This window comes from Zootoca vivipara, chromosome Z, assembly GCF_963506605.1.
Source record: "Zootoca vivipara chromosome Z, rZooViv1.1, whole genome shotgun sequence".
In the NCBI taxonomy this organism is placed as follows: domain Eukaryota; kingdom Metazoa; phylum Chordata; class Lepidosauria; order Squamata; family Lacertidae; genus Zootoca; species Zootoca vivipara.
Genome location: NC_083294.1, coordinates 9,068,882 through 9,084,315, shown reverse-complemented (window position 1 = coordinate 9,084,315; position 15,434 = coordinate 9,068,882). Strand labels below are relative to the sequence as shown.

The following is a 15,434-nucleotide window of genomic DNA, read 5'->3' as shown; positions in this document are numbered from 1 at the left end:
ATTAAAAGCTTACAGCAATTGCACAGAAAATCACACAGTAAAAAACATGTAGCAGGTTCACTGCTGGCAAGTGGGGCCAGGAAATTTGTGGACCATTTTGGGGGGGGGAGATCCAACTGTGAAGCCAAGCAGCAGATAACTACTTTGCAGGGACCAATGTATGAGGTGACTAGGACTGGGTAATAACTGGTTTACAGCTAAATACAGTCATACTTCGGGGTTAAGTACGCTTCGGTTTGAGTACTTTCAGTTTAAGTACTCTGCAGATCTGTCTGGAATGGATTAATTCACTTTCCATTACTTTCAGTGGGAAAAGTTCGCTACAGGTTAAGTACGCTTCAGGTTAAGTACAGACTTCCGGAACCAATTGTGTACTTAAACCGAGGTACCACTGTATGGTAATATACAGGGCAGTCTCGAGCAGGTCACGCGCCCTGGCGCTGGGGGGGGGGGGGAGATCGCTCTGGCGCCCCCGCCCTCCCAGGGTGCAGCACGGTTTCCGTGTGGCTTTGCCGCATGGTGCGCTGCCTACCGGCGCACCGCGCCACCGGGGGTCTACCTAGAGCCGGCCTTGGCAATATATGACAGTGTTGTGAATAAGGTGGGGAAGCAGCAGCAGAGATACATCACTCAGCCCTACCAGTTGAGGAAGCCCCACTGCTGCTCTGGCTCACGCCGGAGGGGTAGGGGTGGGCTTCTTTAAATGGGTCAGTTGAGGCACGGGATGCCTTTCTGTGCTTCAGCTGAGTGAGCCCCCTTGTTGCTGTGGCTCACATGAGCCAGGGGTTGGGCCTTCTTTAAACTGGGAGAGCATAATTTTTTTGGGGGGGGGGAGACACAGACAAGTACACATCCTGCCATAGCTGCCAAGTTTTCCCTTTTCTCGTGAGGAAGCCTATTCAGCATAAGGGAAAATCCCTTTAAAAAAGGGATAACTTGGCAGCTATGCATCCTGCCCCCTGCAAAAGAGAAGAAGCAAAGGGCATGGACACTAGGGAAAGGGGGGGGGAAGGGAAGGAGGAAGGGAACTCAGGAAAGAAGAGGCTTCAACAACACGACAAGGGTTATTTCATTGTTTTTTAAACTCAGAAGTAAATAATCCCATGGGGGAAAAGAGTAGGGTTGCCAGACTCAAGAGAGGACAGGACTTCTGTGCCTTTAATTGCCCTGCTCTCTTTTGAGTCTGGAAACCTTAAAGAGAAACCAGCAGACCCTTTGCTTCGAAATTAAACAAAGGGCGGCTGGTTTCTCTTTAAGGTTTCCAGACTCAAAAGAGAGCAGGGCAATTAAGGGCACAGAGGTCCTGTCCTCTGTTGAGTCTGGCAGCCCTAAAAAAGAGGCTCCTAGCACCTACCAGCCTGCTTGTAAGAGAATCTCATGGCATTGTAGCCAGAGGAAAGTTCCTGGTCTGTGCCTGCTTTGTGGTTTGCTGCCCTCTGCAGGAGGCAACAGATAAAAGCTTTCTCTGGCTTTGAGCAGTTTAAAGGTAAAGGGACCCCTGACCATTAGGTCCAGTTGTGACCGACTCTGGGGTCGCGGCGCTCATCTAGAGTCATTGGTCGAGGGAGTTGGTGTACAGCTTCCAGGTCATGTGGCCAGCATGACAAAGCCGCTTCTGGCAAACCAGAGCAGCACACGGAAACGCCGTTTACCTTCCCGCTGTAGCGGTTCCTATTTATCTACTTGCATTTTGACGTGCTTTCGAACTGCTAGGTTGGCAGGAGCAGGGACCGAGCAATGGGAGCTCACCCCGTCACAGGGATTCGAACCGCTGACCTTCTGATCAGCAAGCCCTAGGCTCAGTGGTTTAACCCACAGCACCACCTGAGCAGTTTACTTTACTGTTTATTATAGTCAGGGCAAATACTCTGAACCAGTGATTACGGTGTGGATTTCAAACCAGTTTCCGATTATCTATCACCATATTGCCCAGCACCCCTTTCCCCTGTGTTTACTCTAGGATCATGAATGTCAGAGAAAGGCCATCTCTTAGTGGCAGAGCACCTGCTTTGCATGCAGAAAGTCTCAGGTTCAATCCCCGGCATCTCCAGGTTGGTCTGGGAGTGACTCCCTGTCTGAAACCCTGGAGAACCACTGTCAGTTAGTGTTGATCAGAGATCAGCAACTATTGCTGCTCCCAGGTATTCTTGGACTTCGACTCCCCTCAGGGCAAGGATGATGGGAGTTGGAGTTCCACAACATCTGGAGAGCCAGCCTTGGCGCTTCCCCTGTCACTATGAATAGCTACTACCTCCTGCTTCCAAACTTAGAATCCCTTTATGTGTATTCAGTCATCAGCATGATTACTGCCGTCCTTTTAATCTTACTAATTAGATTTCTTACCTGCCTTTTGCCATAAGGTCCCAAGGGTGGGCTACAGCAATTTAAAAAACACAATAGTATTTTTACTATTGCAAATTACAGTCACAACAGTAGGGTGCACCCTATACATATATGTTGAAGGCCAGGGTAAAGTGGTGTGCCTTCGGCATATGATGGAAACTATGTAATGAAGGTTCCAGCCGCACCTCTGCGGGGAGGGAATTCGGCAACTCGGGGGCTGTTGCAGAGAAGGCCCTCTCTGAACTTCTGAGGGTGGTGGAAGTACTAATAAGATCTGCTGCCTGTTGATTGGAGCAGCTGCAAGGATCTTTAGGGAAAGAGGTTATTCGGATATGCAGAGAAGGAATGGTGCAAACCCTTGCCATTTTGCCCAGCTATTATGGAGGTGAAAAATGAGAAAGCAACCAGCATGGGAAAGAAAAACCAAAAACTTCACACCAAAAGTATACTAAATCTGTCAATTCTTCCAATATTGTTTTTCCACAGTTCGACGCTGCACAATCTACAGAAGAAGAAGAAGGCGAAAAAGTCAAAGTTCCTCTTGGAGGATGCGATTCCCAGTGTTAGTTTCTTTATTTTTGAAGAATAGAAATTGCCCCTCACTCAGTTCCCCATGTGGTTCTTTGTAGATTTCCTGATTTACTCAAACCAGAGTGGTTGAATAAGGGTTTTCTTCTTAGCAGCAGCTGATGTGCTCGGGCTGTTCATGGTGCCAGTTAGCCATGCCCTTTTCCAAAGCACCTCACTGCATTTCCACCCCAACCCTGCCCTGCTTCCACAGTCAGTCAGCATTCCTTGACCATCGAGCATCCTCAGTCCTCATTATACTTCAGCAGTATATTTTGGCTGCATAAAAACAAGTGGAACCTGCAGTAAAATGTTGCAGCGTGGAGTGCTGCTGTTCAGTGTTCCAGTTACTCCGTTCAACTTATTTTCTTATCTGGTGTTCCATTCCCCTTGCCTTCCAGCACTCAGACATCATTCCATGACTACTCAGCATGCTCATTTCTCACTGAGCTGCTTATGGGTTCCTCTTAAGATTCCCTCTCACCCAATATTTTTAATACTTCTTCAAATCTTTTGGGCTCCCCTGAGCTTGCTGATATCTCCCTCTTGTGCTGTTTTGGCCATGTAAAGATCAGTGCTCAGAGAATGAGCTTGCTATTATTAGCATACAGGACAGCGCCACCACTTTACCTGGCACAATGCAGAATGGTAACAATTCAGCCCCCTGCCTCGAGGAGCTTACAGTCTAAAATTTGACACTGGAGATGACAGAGGGAGGGGGCAGAAGCAGGAGGCAAGCAAGGGTGAATGGGAAGAACGTGTGTTTGGTTTGGTTTGATTGCACGTATGTGAGATGTGTTTCAGAATGGGATGGGGGCTTGTGTGCTTGCACCAACTAGGGTTGCCAGACTCAATAGAGGACAGGACTTCTGTGCCTTTAACTGCCCTGCTCTGTTTTGAGTCTGGAAACCTTAAAGAGAAACCAGCAGACCCTTTGCTTGGAAATTAAACAAAGGGTCTGCTGGTTTCTCTTTAAGGTTTCCAGACTCAAAAGACAGCAGGGCAATTAAAGGCACAGAAGTCCTGTCCTCTATTGAGTCTGGCAACCCTGGCACCAACAGCTTCACAAGGGTGGGGTGGGGGGCTGAGGAACAATTTTAGGGGAGGCAGAGGCTTCAGAGCAGCAGTTGGCTTGCTTCTGTTCCAGGCTATGCAAACCTGCTGTTAAGGCACAAAGGGTGGAGGAATCAAGCCTGCAGAGAGAGAGAGAGAGAGAGAGAGAGAGAGAGAGAGAGAGAGAGAGAGAGAGAGAGAGAGAGAGAGAGTTGACCTTTGGCCGTGCTATACTGCTTGAGCACTGGTCAGGAACCTTTGGCTGGTGGGCCTGATCAGGCCCACCAGCCCTCTACCCCACCCCCATTTTGGCCCAGCAGGCCATTCCAGCTAAGCCCTGTGCACCTGATACTGCATGCAGTGTCAGGTGTGAGGGTAAATAAATACATGGCTGGGTCAAAAGGGGGGTTGCAAGCACCCACAAAGTTCCATACATGGTGCTTTGCATGCCCGGCCAATCAGATTGTTAGTATTTGCAAAGCTCTGGAAGGACTGACTGTCAGCTGTTTGGTGGCAGTTGCAAAACACCATGCCTTTGATCATGTACACACACAAAAAAGGTACACCTGGTGTCACTGTGACACCTGGATTGGCAAGTGGGCAGCCCCATCCATCTGTTAAAATTAGCCCACGTGGAGGGAGAGAGATAAGCATCCTGTTTGCCACCCAGATCAAACTCCCCACCTCTCTGCTTCTATTTGTAATGGAGGTTTCCGTTTTGTCATCGTTCTGTTCTTCACATTCTGACTCTCAGAGTGATTTTGCCTCTGCTTGGAGCACCAACCATCACCTGGCGAGCATCTTTGACTTCAATGTGGACGAAATCCAGAGCTCGAAAAGGTAACAGTTGTCTGCTACAGGACCAGGAGGAGCTTGGAGCATAGCTATTGGAAGGCGGGGGGAGGCATAGCCCAGTGGAAGACCACAAGCTTTGCTTTTATTTTCTTTTTAAACTTATATCCTAGCCTTCCTCCCAAAGGAGCCTAGGGCAGAAAATAGATCCACAATTTAAAAGCAACCCCCCCCCAAAAAAAACAGTTAAAATGTTCATAAAACAATCGCAGTTTAAAATATCCCAGGAGCATTTATGATTACAATGATGCCTATGTATGCCACCAAATGCCCAGACAGGGCTGTCTTAAGCTCATCGGGCGCCCTGGTGCAGGGACCCCTCGAGCGCCCCCCCACCGCTTTAAAAAAAGGGGAATGTATTGAATGGGGGGAAATTCTAGGGAAAAGAGGATGAGGTAGAGTTGTAATATTAGGCTAGAGGTAATGTTTGAATAGTGAAGTTTAATTTAGGAAAACTTTCTTGGAGGAAAGATTAGGCTGGGAGGGGGAATTTGATAAATTTGAGAAGAGAAATTAGAGGAATGAGACGGAAAATTGAATAGTTTAGCTATTAGATAATTGATTATGTAGATAGATAGCTTGGTGGCTTGCTGTCTCTTTCTCTCCCTTTGCTCTGGGGCCCCTTGGTGGCAGGGAAGGGTACCGGGGGGGGGGGGAGCAGTGAAAGACCAAGCTATAAAATGGATCACCTTCAACTGCCCGTCACCCATGGGTCCTTCTCGTGGCAGGAGGGGTTCTGTGGGATGGGGGGATGGGAGAAGATGAATTTTATGGTAACCAGAATAAGAGATAAAATGTAAGGATAATGATTAGCTGTATGAATTTATGTTTAAAGATTATGAGTGGAAATTAATATAATGAAACTGCAATCAATAAGTATGACAAGATATGAAAATCAACAGGGGAAAGATACGGGGAAGTCACAAAAACAATGTTAATTAAATGAGGGTTGAGTTCATATGAGGTTTTTTTTTTCTTTTTTCCCTTTTGTTTTTGTGGTTGCTGTTTTTTGGGGGGTTGGGATTGCTCTTTTTTCTTTATATTTTTCTTTCTTTCCCCCCTTTCTTTCTTTTTTCTTTTTCTTTTTAAGACATGTATGGATAGATAGCTGGGCGGACATCCTCCTCTGTCTTCCCTCGTTACCCTAGGGCCCACTGGTGGCAGAGGTGGGCCCGGGGGGGGAGGGGGATAAACCCAGCTGGGGGGTGGAAAAGGGTGGATGAATCTGATATGTGTGTCTTGTTTTATTTTTTGTAAAATCAATAAAAATTATTTTTTAAAAAAATAAAACAGAGCAAAAATTGCTAAAATAAAAAATAAAAAAAGGAAAAAGGAAAGCTCTTACTTTCCCTGGAGGCGCTCGCGCCAGAAGGCCTCGGGGCTTCCCGGAGCCCTCTTGCCGGCAGCGGAAGCCAGATGGGCGCGCCATGGAGCCAGCGAGGAGAGCCTCCCTGGCACAGCGTTAGGGGGTGGCATGCTGGGTGGCGGGGGGAGCCTCACGGTGGCCCCCGCACCTCACAGCGGGGCCGCACTGTGCTTCTCATGGCCCTGTCTGTCTCCCGTGGGGCCGGAGATGCCGGATTGAGTGGGGGAGAGGGTGTCGCTGCTCCGCGCAGCCTTCCTCCCTTCTCCCAGCGGGCCGGGGCCTTCCCGGCCGTCCAAGGGCGTAGCCAGGATCAAAACTAGGGGGGGGGGAAGCCATGATCATTCAGGGGCGGGGCCACAAAGTGGGAACGTGGGCGGGGCTACAGGGCCAGCTGGCCTGACGACATCGTGGTGGCGGCAGCGGCCACCTTGTGCTTCTGGGGCTGGCAACGGCGGCGGCTACCCTGCTTGGCTGGAGAGGACGGGAGGGTCGGGCAGGCAAGAGGGGGTGACAGGGTGGGCGAGGGCAAGGCAAGGCACGGCCGCAGTCACGACGGCTCCGAGGCGTTGCTGCATATCAGCATAATATTTCAACCATGTTGTGGGTTCAAGCCCCACCTTAGGAAAAAATTCCTGCATTGCAGGGGGTTTAACTAGATGACCCTTGTGGTCCCTTCCGACTGCAATTCTATGATTCTATTGATATATTGCCATAGCATATGCATCATTCTGCTTTCTTGAATTGTCCTACTCCTAGGCATAGCAGCCAACGCCTAGAGGCCTAGGTGCCTCTCCCCCCCCCCCCAATTACTGGTAAATACCGTATTTGAAAGAGTCACCCCCCCATTTTGATGGGCTTTCTATGTGGGGCTTATCTGCCCCCCCCCCAGTATTTTATTAAGGATGGAAGAGGGAGGGAAGGAAGGAATAATAGAGAGAGGGATACCTCATATTTGTGGGTGCCTCTGGGTGATGCTGTGAAGCTGGAACTCTGCAGCAAGAGGATGGGAGGGTCGGGCAGGGGAGAGGGGGTGGCAGGGCAGGCGAGGGCGAGGCAAGACAGGGCCGCAGTCTCGATGGCTCCGAGGCGTTGCTGCATATCAGCATAATATTTCAACCATGTTGTGGGTTCAAGCCCCACATTGGGGAAAAATTCCTGCATTGCAGGGGGTTGGACTAGATGACCCTTGTGGTCCCTTCCGACTACAATTCCATGATTCTATTGATATATTACCATAGCATATGCATGATTCTGCTTTCTTGAATTGTCCTAGGCATAGCAGCCAACTCCTAGAGGCCTAGGTGCCTCCCCCCCAAAAGAAATTACTGGTAAATACTGTACTTTAAAGAGTCCCCCCCCCATGTTGATGGGCTTTCTATGTGGGGCTTATCTGCCCCCCCCCAGTATTTTATTGAGGATGGAAGAGGGAGGAAAGGAAGGAAGAAATAGAGAGAGGGATAACTCACATTTGTGGGTGCCTCTGGGTGACGCTGTGATGTACAGGAGCCTTGTAAGCAGCTTTCTCTCTGCTTGATTTACAGCAGGCACGTCCAACAGGTAGATTGTGATCTACCAGTAGATCACTGGATGTCTGTGGTAGATCACTGCTAGATCACTGGCACCCCTAAAAAAAGCTCACCCAAATTTTTCCTCCTCCCTAAAAAAAGCTGAACTATGACCTGAAGCCCTAAACAAAAATGGGCCTCCCTCCCTCCTAAAAGAAGCTCAACAAGTTTGACCTAAACCCCCCAAAACAGGGCTTCCCTTCCTTAAAAAAACTCAACAGCTTTGACCTGAACCCCCCAAAAGGGGGTAGATCACTCCCAGTTTTTAACTCTGTGAGTAGATCAGAGTCTCTTGGGAGGTGGCCACCCCTGATTTACAGTATACAGATGCAGGAGGAGGGGCAGACTGGAACACCAATGCTTTTTATAAACATCACTGTGTCTATCAAAGCTACAGCCCCCCCTTCTTATTCACTTCCTTTTAGCCTTGCAGGGCCACCTTAGTCAAATTGAATCCTCTGCACCCTCATTAAATCGCCAATAGAACTGTTAATGCGATCCCTGAATGCCCATTAACAACTCTCACTGAATAACAATAGGGTGAATAGGGTGGACCTTGCCTGAAGGGATATTCTGCTCCATTGTCTTAACTGCTTAAGTACTGGTAGCCACTTTGCTTTATTTATTTGATGTGTTTTTGTTACAGCTGTGTTCCCGCCCCCAGCAAATGGAGAGCTGCTCTTGCTAAAGCAAAGCCCTTTCCACTTCAGTTTTTGGAGGGGCAAAGTATTGGTTATGGTCTGTAAAATACAATAATTTTTTGCTTCTAGGGGGGGGCAGCTGCCCCCTCCTGCCCCCCTGTCTACACCCATGCGGCCGTCTCCTGCGACTCTGGCGCTTGCTGGGTCCACACGGCCTCCCCAGGGTCCGGGCAGTGCCAGGAGGCCTCCCGGCCATTTCCTTGTGCCAACAGGGCGCTGTGTTCCTTCCCGCCAACAGGGTGCTGCGTTTCATTGGTAGAGCTGCTGCCATGTGGCGTTGCCACTACCAATGAAATGCAGCGCCGGGGTGAGGGATGACCCTGGCGCTGCAGAGCGGAACAGGGTCCTAGTGCCCCTGTTCCCTGCTCTCCCCTGAGCGGCGCGGCTGGCGGGCGTGCAAGACTCAGGGAAGGGAAAAGGGAGGCCGCCGCGCAGCTCCTCCACTTGCTGGGGTGCCCCTCAGCGCCCAGACGCCCTGGCACCCTGTGCCACTAGAGCCAATGGGCGAGCCGGCCCTGTGCCCAGATAAGCATGAGTGTTTTCAAATTCCTCCTGAAAGTTGATAATGATGGAAACAGGTGCATATCTTGCAGGAAGGCATTCCACCAATGGGGGGGGGGGACGGAGAGAGAGAGGTCCATTCCCAGGTGAAAACTTGGCAAAGCAAGGTTTGCAGACACTTGTTCAGAAGCACTCTTTTATGTGATGATTACATACACTATGTGACAGGACCTCTGCCTAAGCTGTTGCTCAGTGCAGTTTGACTGTTTCCCTGCTCACGCTTTCATGCTTCTTTCCAGCGGAAGCTCGAGCCATACTTTCTTTTCTGACGTGGATTCCACGGATGCTGCCAGTACTTCAGGTTCAGCCACAACCAGCCTGTCCTATGAATCAAGGTGGGAGGCCAGGCGCTACCTTCTGTTTTTGTTTTTGCATTCAGTGTGGGCTGCCTGTTATTTACTGGGGAACCGGGTTCGCGTCTCCACTCCTCCACATGCAGCTGCTGGGTGACCTTGGGCTAGTCACACTTCTTTGAAGTCTCTCAGCCCCACTCACCTCACAGAGTGTTTGTTGTGGGGGAGGAGGGGAAAGGAGATCGTTAGCCGCTTTGAGACTCCTTAGGGTAGTGATAAAGCGGGATATCAAATCCAAACTCTTCCTCCTCCTCTTCTTCTACTTTAAAGATGGTGCTTGACACCTGCTGCTTTTATAAGCACATCTATCTGCCCATCAAAATGCAACATGTGTATGTATATGCACTTACTTAAGAGTTACGCACTTAAGTGGGGCTTGTAATTTGGAATGGTTTTTAATTTATCCATTTAATGTGCAAATGGAGGCCCTGTGGCCCTCCAGATACTTTTTTGTATTTATTTGTAGAAGTATTTCTAGACCACTATTCTTGAAAACATATCAGAGCAGTTAACAACAGTCATACACAAAACCATGCAATGAAAACCATATAACAATTTTTAAATGGGGGATCAGCTAACTATTATGGAAAGATGTGTTCTAAATTTGGAGGGGTGATGGGAGCTGTAGTCCATCTGATGGCCCCATCTCTGTTCCAAACCATGTCAGCTAAACAACCACAGCCGTAACTTAGCAATATTATTCTAATAATATTATTATGTATTACCTAGAAGGAACCTGGGCAGCCGGAAGCGTAAGCTGACATCCAAAAGCTACACAACTATTGAGATGAAGCAGAAATGTGTGGAGGGCCCCCAGAGGGTCACACCCGGCTGCTCCTCAGAAGACAGTGAGGCAACCAGTGGCCCAGATCGCCCAGAGAACCCCACCGAGGGTCATGCTTTCGAGAGCCTGAGTGAAGGCAACTCATCGTTCTCCTACCTCAGGTCATCAATCAACAACTATTTTGGCGCTGCTGGCAGGCTGGTGTGTGGGGAAAAGTACCAAGTGTTAGCCCGTAGGGTAAACCCAGATGGCAAAGTTGAGTATCTGGTGGAATGGGAGGGCACCACCCCCTACTGAGTGTCTGGGGTGGCTTGCCCTTGAGAAAAGAAAGTGTTTGGGGGAAATAAACTCAGAGGAGTCGTGCGATCAGATGTAAGCTACGTTATGCTTATTTTGGGCAGCACAATCAAAATGTGTCCTCTGAACACCAATACAAGAGCACTCTGGGGTGGGGTTTGGGAAATACTTTGATGAGGTGCCTTCAATAGGCTTCATTGAAAGAACGATTTTTGCAAGCTACAGATTAAATGGAATCATGTTGCTTTGTAACACTACTTCTCTACTAGGGTGAGAGAAGAAGTGAATGGGTACAAACGATGTATTTTATTTGTCAAAAGAAGGGCAATATCTGCCATTTCCAGAAGGACTCTTCTCTTTCAAACATGGTGACAGGCAGAGAGGGAAATTGATACTGCCATTTTGGGATGGGACGGCAGGCGAAACTGTCCAGGTTGCTTAACCAAGCAGGGGTGGGTCCTTGGTTCTTGGCAGGGAGGATGAAGTGACAGAAATATTTAAGAATGGGGGTGGAGGAAAAGATTCACCATCTACCCCCAGAAGCCAAGTTTGATAAGTGGGCAGAGTCTCCCACTGATGACCTGTTTCTTGCCCATGCAATGATCAGCTGATTGTTGGGGAATTGCATAAGTCTGGGTGATACTTTGCAAGCCCTGGCCAATTAGCATCAGTGCCCACAGAGCACAGTGCATTGTAGATACAGCTGGTTGGCAGTGCCTGGAAAAAAAAAGCTTTTAGCCCAGCCATGCTTTTATCTGCCATGCATCTGATGTCGGTTCAGTTTAGCTGGGCACCAGCCAAAGCTGCTTTTAGGCTCCAGTGTCCCTTGAACCCACTTATCTATGCTATGCATTTGAAACTGGTTCAAAACCAGTTTTGACAGCCATAACTTTCCTATGCCCAACTTTGTGGGTGGTAGTTCTGAGAGGCAGTGGGGGAATCTTTGTCGAAGGTTTGTAGTCCCATGCAGGACTTCTGTTCCCAGAATTCCTTAGTTGAGAGTTAAATTGGTTTAAGCTTGTAGAGTTGAGGTGACATTCAATAAGAGATTCGCTTAAAGCTTATCTAAACCCTTGGCTGTGCTGAGGGGACTAACTGGGATATATGGGAGAACAGGGTATAGTTGGTCAGTGATCACAGAGAATCACAGAGCTGGCCATCTATTCCAATCCCCTGCAATGCAGGAATCACAGCCTGTGAGGGCTGTTGTGTTGTGAACAGGGCCGGATTTAGGTTTGATGAGGCCCTAAGCTACTGAAAGTAATGGGGCCCTTTATATGTCCAGCTGTCCTTTGTCAACAACAAACTGTCGCTGTATTTGTGTTGAATATATGCTATATATATTTATGGACCTAACAGGTATCTAAAGCCATTTGCCACTATTGCTGCATGTAGGTTTTATTTTATTTTTATCTTATATTTTGGAAATGTACATCCAGGTTTTTTTCTTTAATTTTTTTTGGGGGCCCCCAAGAGAGTGGGGCTCAAAGCTATAGCTTGTTTAGCTTATACGTAAATCCAGCACAGGTTGTGAATGTGCTTGGTTGCTGTGAATATAACTGTGGCTGACCCAGCATTTTTTGGAAGACCAGGTTACATGTTTTCTGTGAGAAAATGGCACAAATGAGGCCTGGTCTGCATATCCAGGAGAATGAGGTGGTAGAATTTTAATGTGGTAGGGTGGACTGTAAGATAAAAAAGGTAAAGGACCCCTGGATAGTTAAGTCCAGTCAAAGGTGGCTATGGGGTGCAGCGCTCATCTTGTTTTCATGCCGAGGGAGCCGGTGTTTTCCACAGACAGCTTTCCAGGTCATGTGGCTGTACCAATACAGACTGCAAGACAGGGGGATGAACACATGTTTGAATGCTTCCCCATATGGAACAATTCCATCCAAGCAGAAAGTTAGAATATCAGGGAGTCAGGTTCTTAGCCAGCTAGTTTTCTACTTATGGGGAGATATATAGAGGGAAATATAGATATAGAACATATGGGATTATTTTTTATGGAATTTACTCTTATGTCTGCAGTGGTCCAGTTAATTCTTCTGCCTTGCAACTGGACCACTCCAGATTCTATTGTGTGTGCAAGCAAGGCCTGAAATTATGGTTCTGATAGGTATGTGCAATATGACAAGTCTTTGAGGAGGAGCTGGGTGGCCAGGGAAAGAGGAGGCAGGGAGGAAGAGGCAATAATAATAGACAGGTAGAATCAACTGAAAAAAAGTTCCATTCCGAGCATCCTACAAAGATTCAGGTGGAAGCAGGAGGAGAATTAGGGATAAATGCGATGCAACCCAACCTCTTTTGTATGTCTGAAGCTATATGTGTGAAAGTTTATGGTATTTGCTTTTATCCATGAAGGTAAAGCAGTATTAGCTAGGCCTGAGCCAAAAGCCCCCCCCCCCCAATCTCAAATCTGACACCTTGTCTGTAGGATGAAAAGTTGGGACTCTTATCTGATTTTTGTGGTGGGGACTGTAAAGTTTGCCAGGCAACTGTGTTCCTTGTTGCTGCCAGGACCATTTTTCAAATCAACAGTTCCTGAGTGTGGGAATAGGAAGCCTGATTTGGCTTCAGATGTCATTGTTCAACCAAAACTCATTACTTTACATCAGGCATCCCCAAACTGCGGCCCTCCAGATGTTTTGGCCTACAACTCTCATGATCCCTAGCTAACAGGACCAATGGTCAGGGATGATGGGAATTGTAGTCCAAAACAACACATGGTGTTGTGATGAAGTCAAAACAGAGTGATGGCAGGGGGCATTGCTGCCTTTGCTCTGATTTGGCTTCAGATCTCATAATTCAGCCAAACCCCATTAGCTTGCATGGTGTTATCATGGAGCCAAATTACAATGAGGCAGGAAGAATCAAATTTATTACTGTACTATTTGCTTTCTCTGCAGGAGGGATGGTCAACTGCCAGCCTGTGGGTTGGAACTGGTCCCTGAAGCAACTTTTATCTGGTCCTTGGCAGTCCTATCCAGTTTTAATCAAATAGCACACTAAAAGCATGTCCACACTTTCGCTCATATGAAAAGGGGTCAGAAATAAAGCGATTTGGCTTCATGATGACAGCACATTAAGCTAGTGAGGTTTGGCTGAACAATGGTGTCTGAAGCCAAATCAGAGTGTAGGCAAAGCTTCCTCCCTTTGCTCTGATTCAGCTTCATGAAGACACCATGTAACCAAATGAGATTTGGCTGAGCGACAGCATCTGAAACCGCATGAGAACAATGCAGTCCTATGCAAGTCTACTTGGTGGTAAGACCCACTGGGAGGTAGTCAACTAAGTTTGACTTGGAGTAGACCCATTTAAATGAATGAGCATCACTAAGGGAGCAATCGTGCGTATGGGAAGGCGGTGTAAAGTAAGCCACATCCAAACTCTGTTCGGGAGTGGGGCTACCGCTATCTGAGCCAGCCAAACCAAAACAGAGGGGATTGAGGCTTTAAAACAGAGTTTGAGTTTTGCCAGCTTACCTTAGGTCATGTGACCAAGCTGGCATTGCCCCCCCCCACTCTCGCAGAATGACCCCTTTCCAGGTCTCATGCACATTTTGCTGGGGTGAGGGACTTACGAAGCTGGCGTATCTCTGGCTGAGCTGGGGCTGGGGGCTTATGCCAGCATAGCCCAGCAAAGCCAGAGATCAGCCACATTGTAGTCTGATGGATCTTTGTGGATCTAGGGTTAGGGTTCTGCCCTAAACTTGCACCATTAACTTCAGTAGGTTTACTCCAAGGAAAACTTGCTTTTGGAGCTTCCTCCAAAAGAAGCATGTTTAGAACCGCAGCCTTGATATTAACATATTTTATTTTCAGTGTTTTCTGGCATCCACTGCCTACAACGGAGCTCATTGTGCCATTAAGTGTGAACCACTAGGTGGTGCTAATGTTGTTATGGAGCCAAATCAAATGATGACTGGCCAGTTTGTGCGTCTAAACACACCTCTGGCTTCTGCACCAATGTCTGTGGGTTTAATGATTCAAGTGCAGGTGTGACAGAATGATCTCTGCCAGGAATTTAAAAACAAAGCAGGGGAGAAGCACCACCATTTTGGAGTTAGCTGAGCTCCCTTCAGTTTCCAACAAGGGTTCTCCATCACACAAGGCTCTCTCGGGAGAGCACCTCTAAATTCAAATACAGGCCATATTCATGTTGATACCACTTTAAATGGCCATGACTTTCCCCAAAGATTTCTAGGAGCTGTGGCTTGTTAAGGGGGCTTAGAGCGATTAGGAGACAACTATTCCTTTCCCAGAGCCACAGTTCTCATGGTATTGAACAATTAACCCCTCTACACAAGGGACTCTGGGGATTGTAGCTCTGGAAGTGGGAGGAGAATTGCCACTGACACCTGACGTTTAATATGCACACCATCCAATATACAGTGGTACCTCTACTTACAAATAACTCTACTTACAAATGTTTCTACTTACGAACAGAGCTCCGCCCGCCATCTTGGATGCGGTTTAAATAGTTTTTTTTTCTACTTACGAATTTTTAGATAGGGTTGCTTCGACTTACAATTTTTTTCTCCCAATGCATTCCTATGGGATTCGACTTACATTTTTTTTCGACTTACGAATGTGCGTTCGGAAAGCATTAAATTCGTAAGTAGAGGTACCACTGTATATTACAAACCACTACCACTGCACTCTTGACTACGGGGAAGATTTGAAAAGGGGACATTTCCTCAAAATGAGGAAGACCAAAAAGAGAGAGACTTGCTTCCGTCTCCTAGCATTCTCCTTGACAATGAAAGGCACAGCCTGTGCTATTTTTTTTTGTAGAGAAAGAGCTGCTGGGATTCACCACGAATGTCTCCCTCGTTCTCTTAGAATGGCAATGGCACCCACCTGAGAGGTGCCAGAACTGAGTTCTGGCAAGTTCTACCTGAAAAAAAAGTACTGGGCACAGCATTGTGGATGACACATTGAAATGACCAAGCACTGACTTTTGTTTTGTTTTTTGTTTTCTTTTGAAGTTAA

General features: G+C 47.7%; 2 protein-coding genes across 2 annotated transcripts in view; both read left to right on the top strand.

Annotated features, from left to right (window-relative positions):
- PHF19 (PHD finger protein 19) overlaps positions 1–14,627 on the top strand; it is a 39,651-nt gene extending 25,024 nt beyond the window's left edge. The window contains exons 12-15 of the mRNA XM_060270246.1: positions 2,830–2,905; positions 4,718–4,803; positions 9,248–9,343; positions 10,091–14,627. Coding sequence (XP_060126229.1) covers positions 2,830–2,905; positions 4,718–4,803; positions 9,248–9,343; positions 10,091–10,442 — 610 coding nt within the window. The 3' untranslated portion in view covers positions 10,443–14,627. The remainder of the gene's footprint in view (positions 1–2,829; positions 2,906–4,717; positions 4,804–9,247; positions 9,344–10,090) is intronic.
- The window catches only part of C5 (complement C5), a 187,088-nt gene that overhangs the window by 136,179 nt on the left and 35,475 nt on the right, over positions 1–15,434 (top strand). The window lies entirely within an intron of this gene.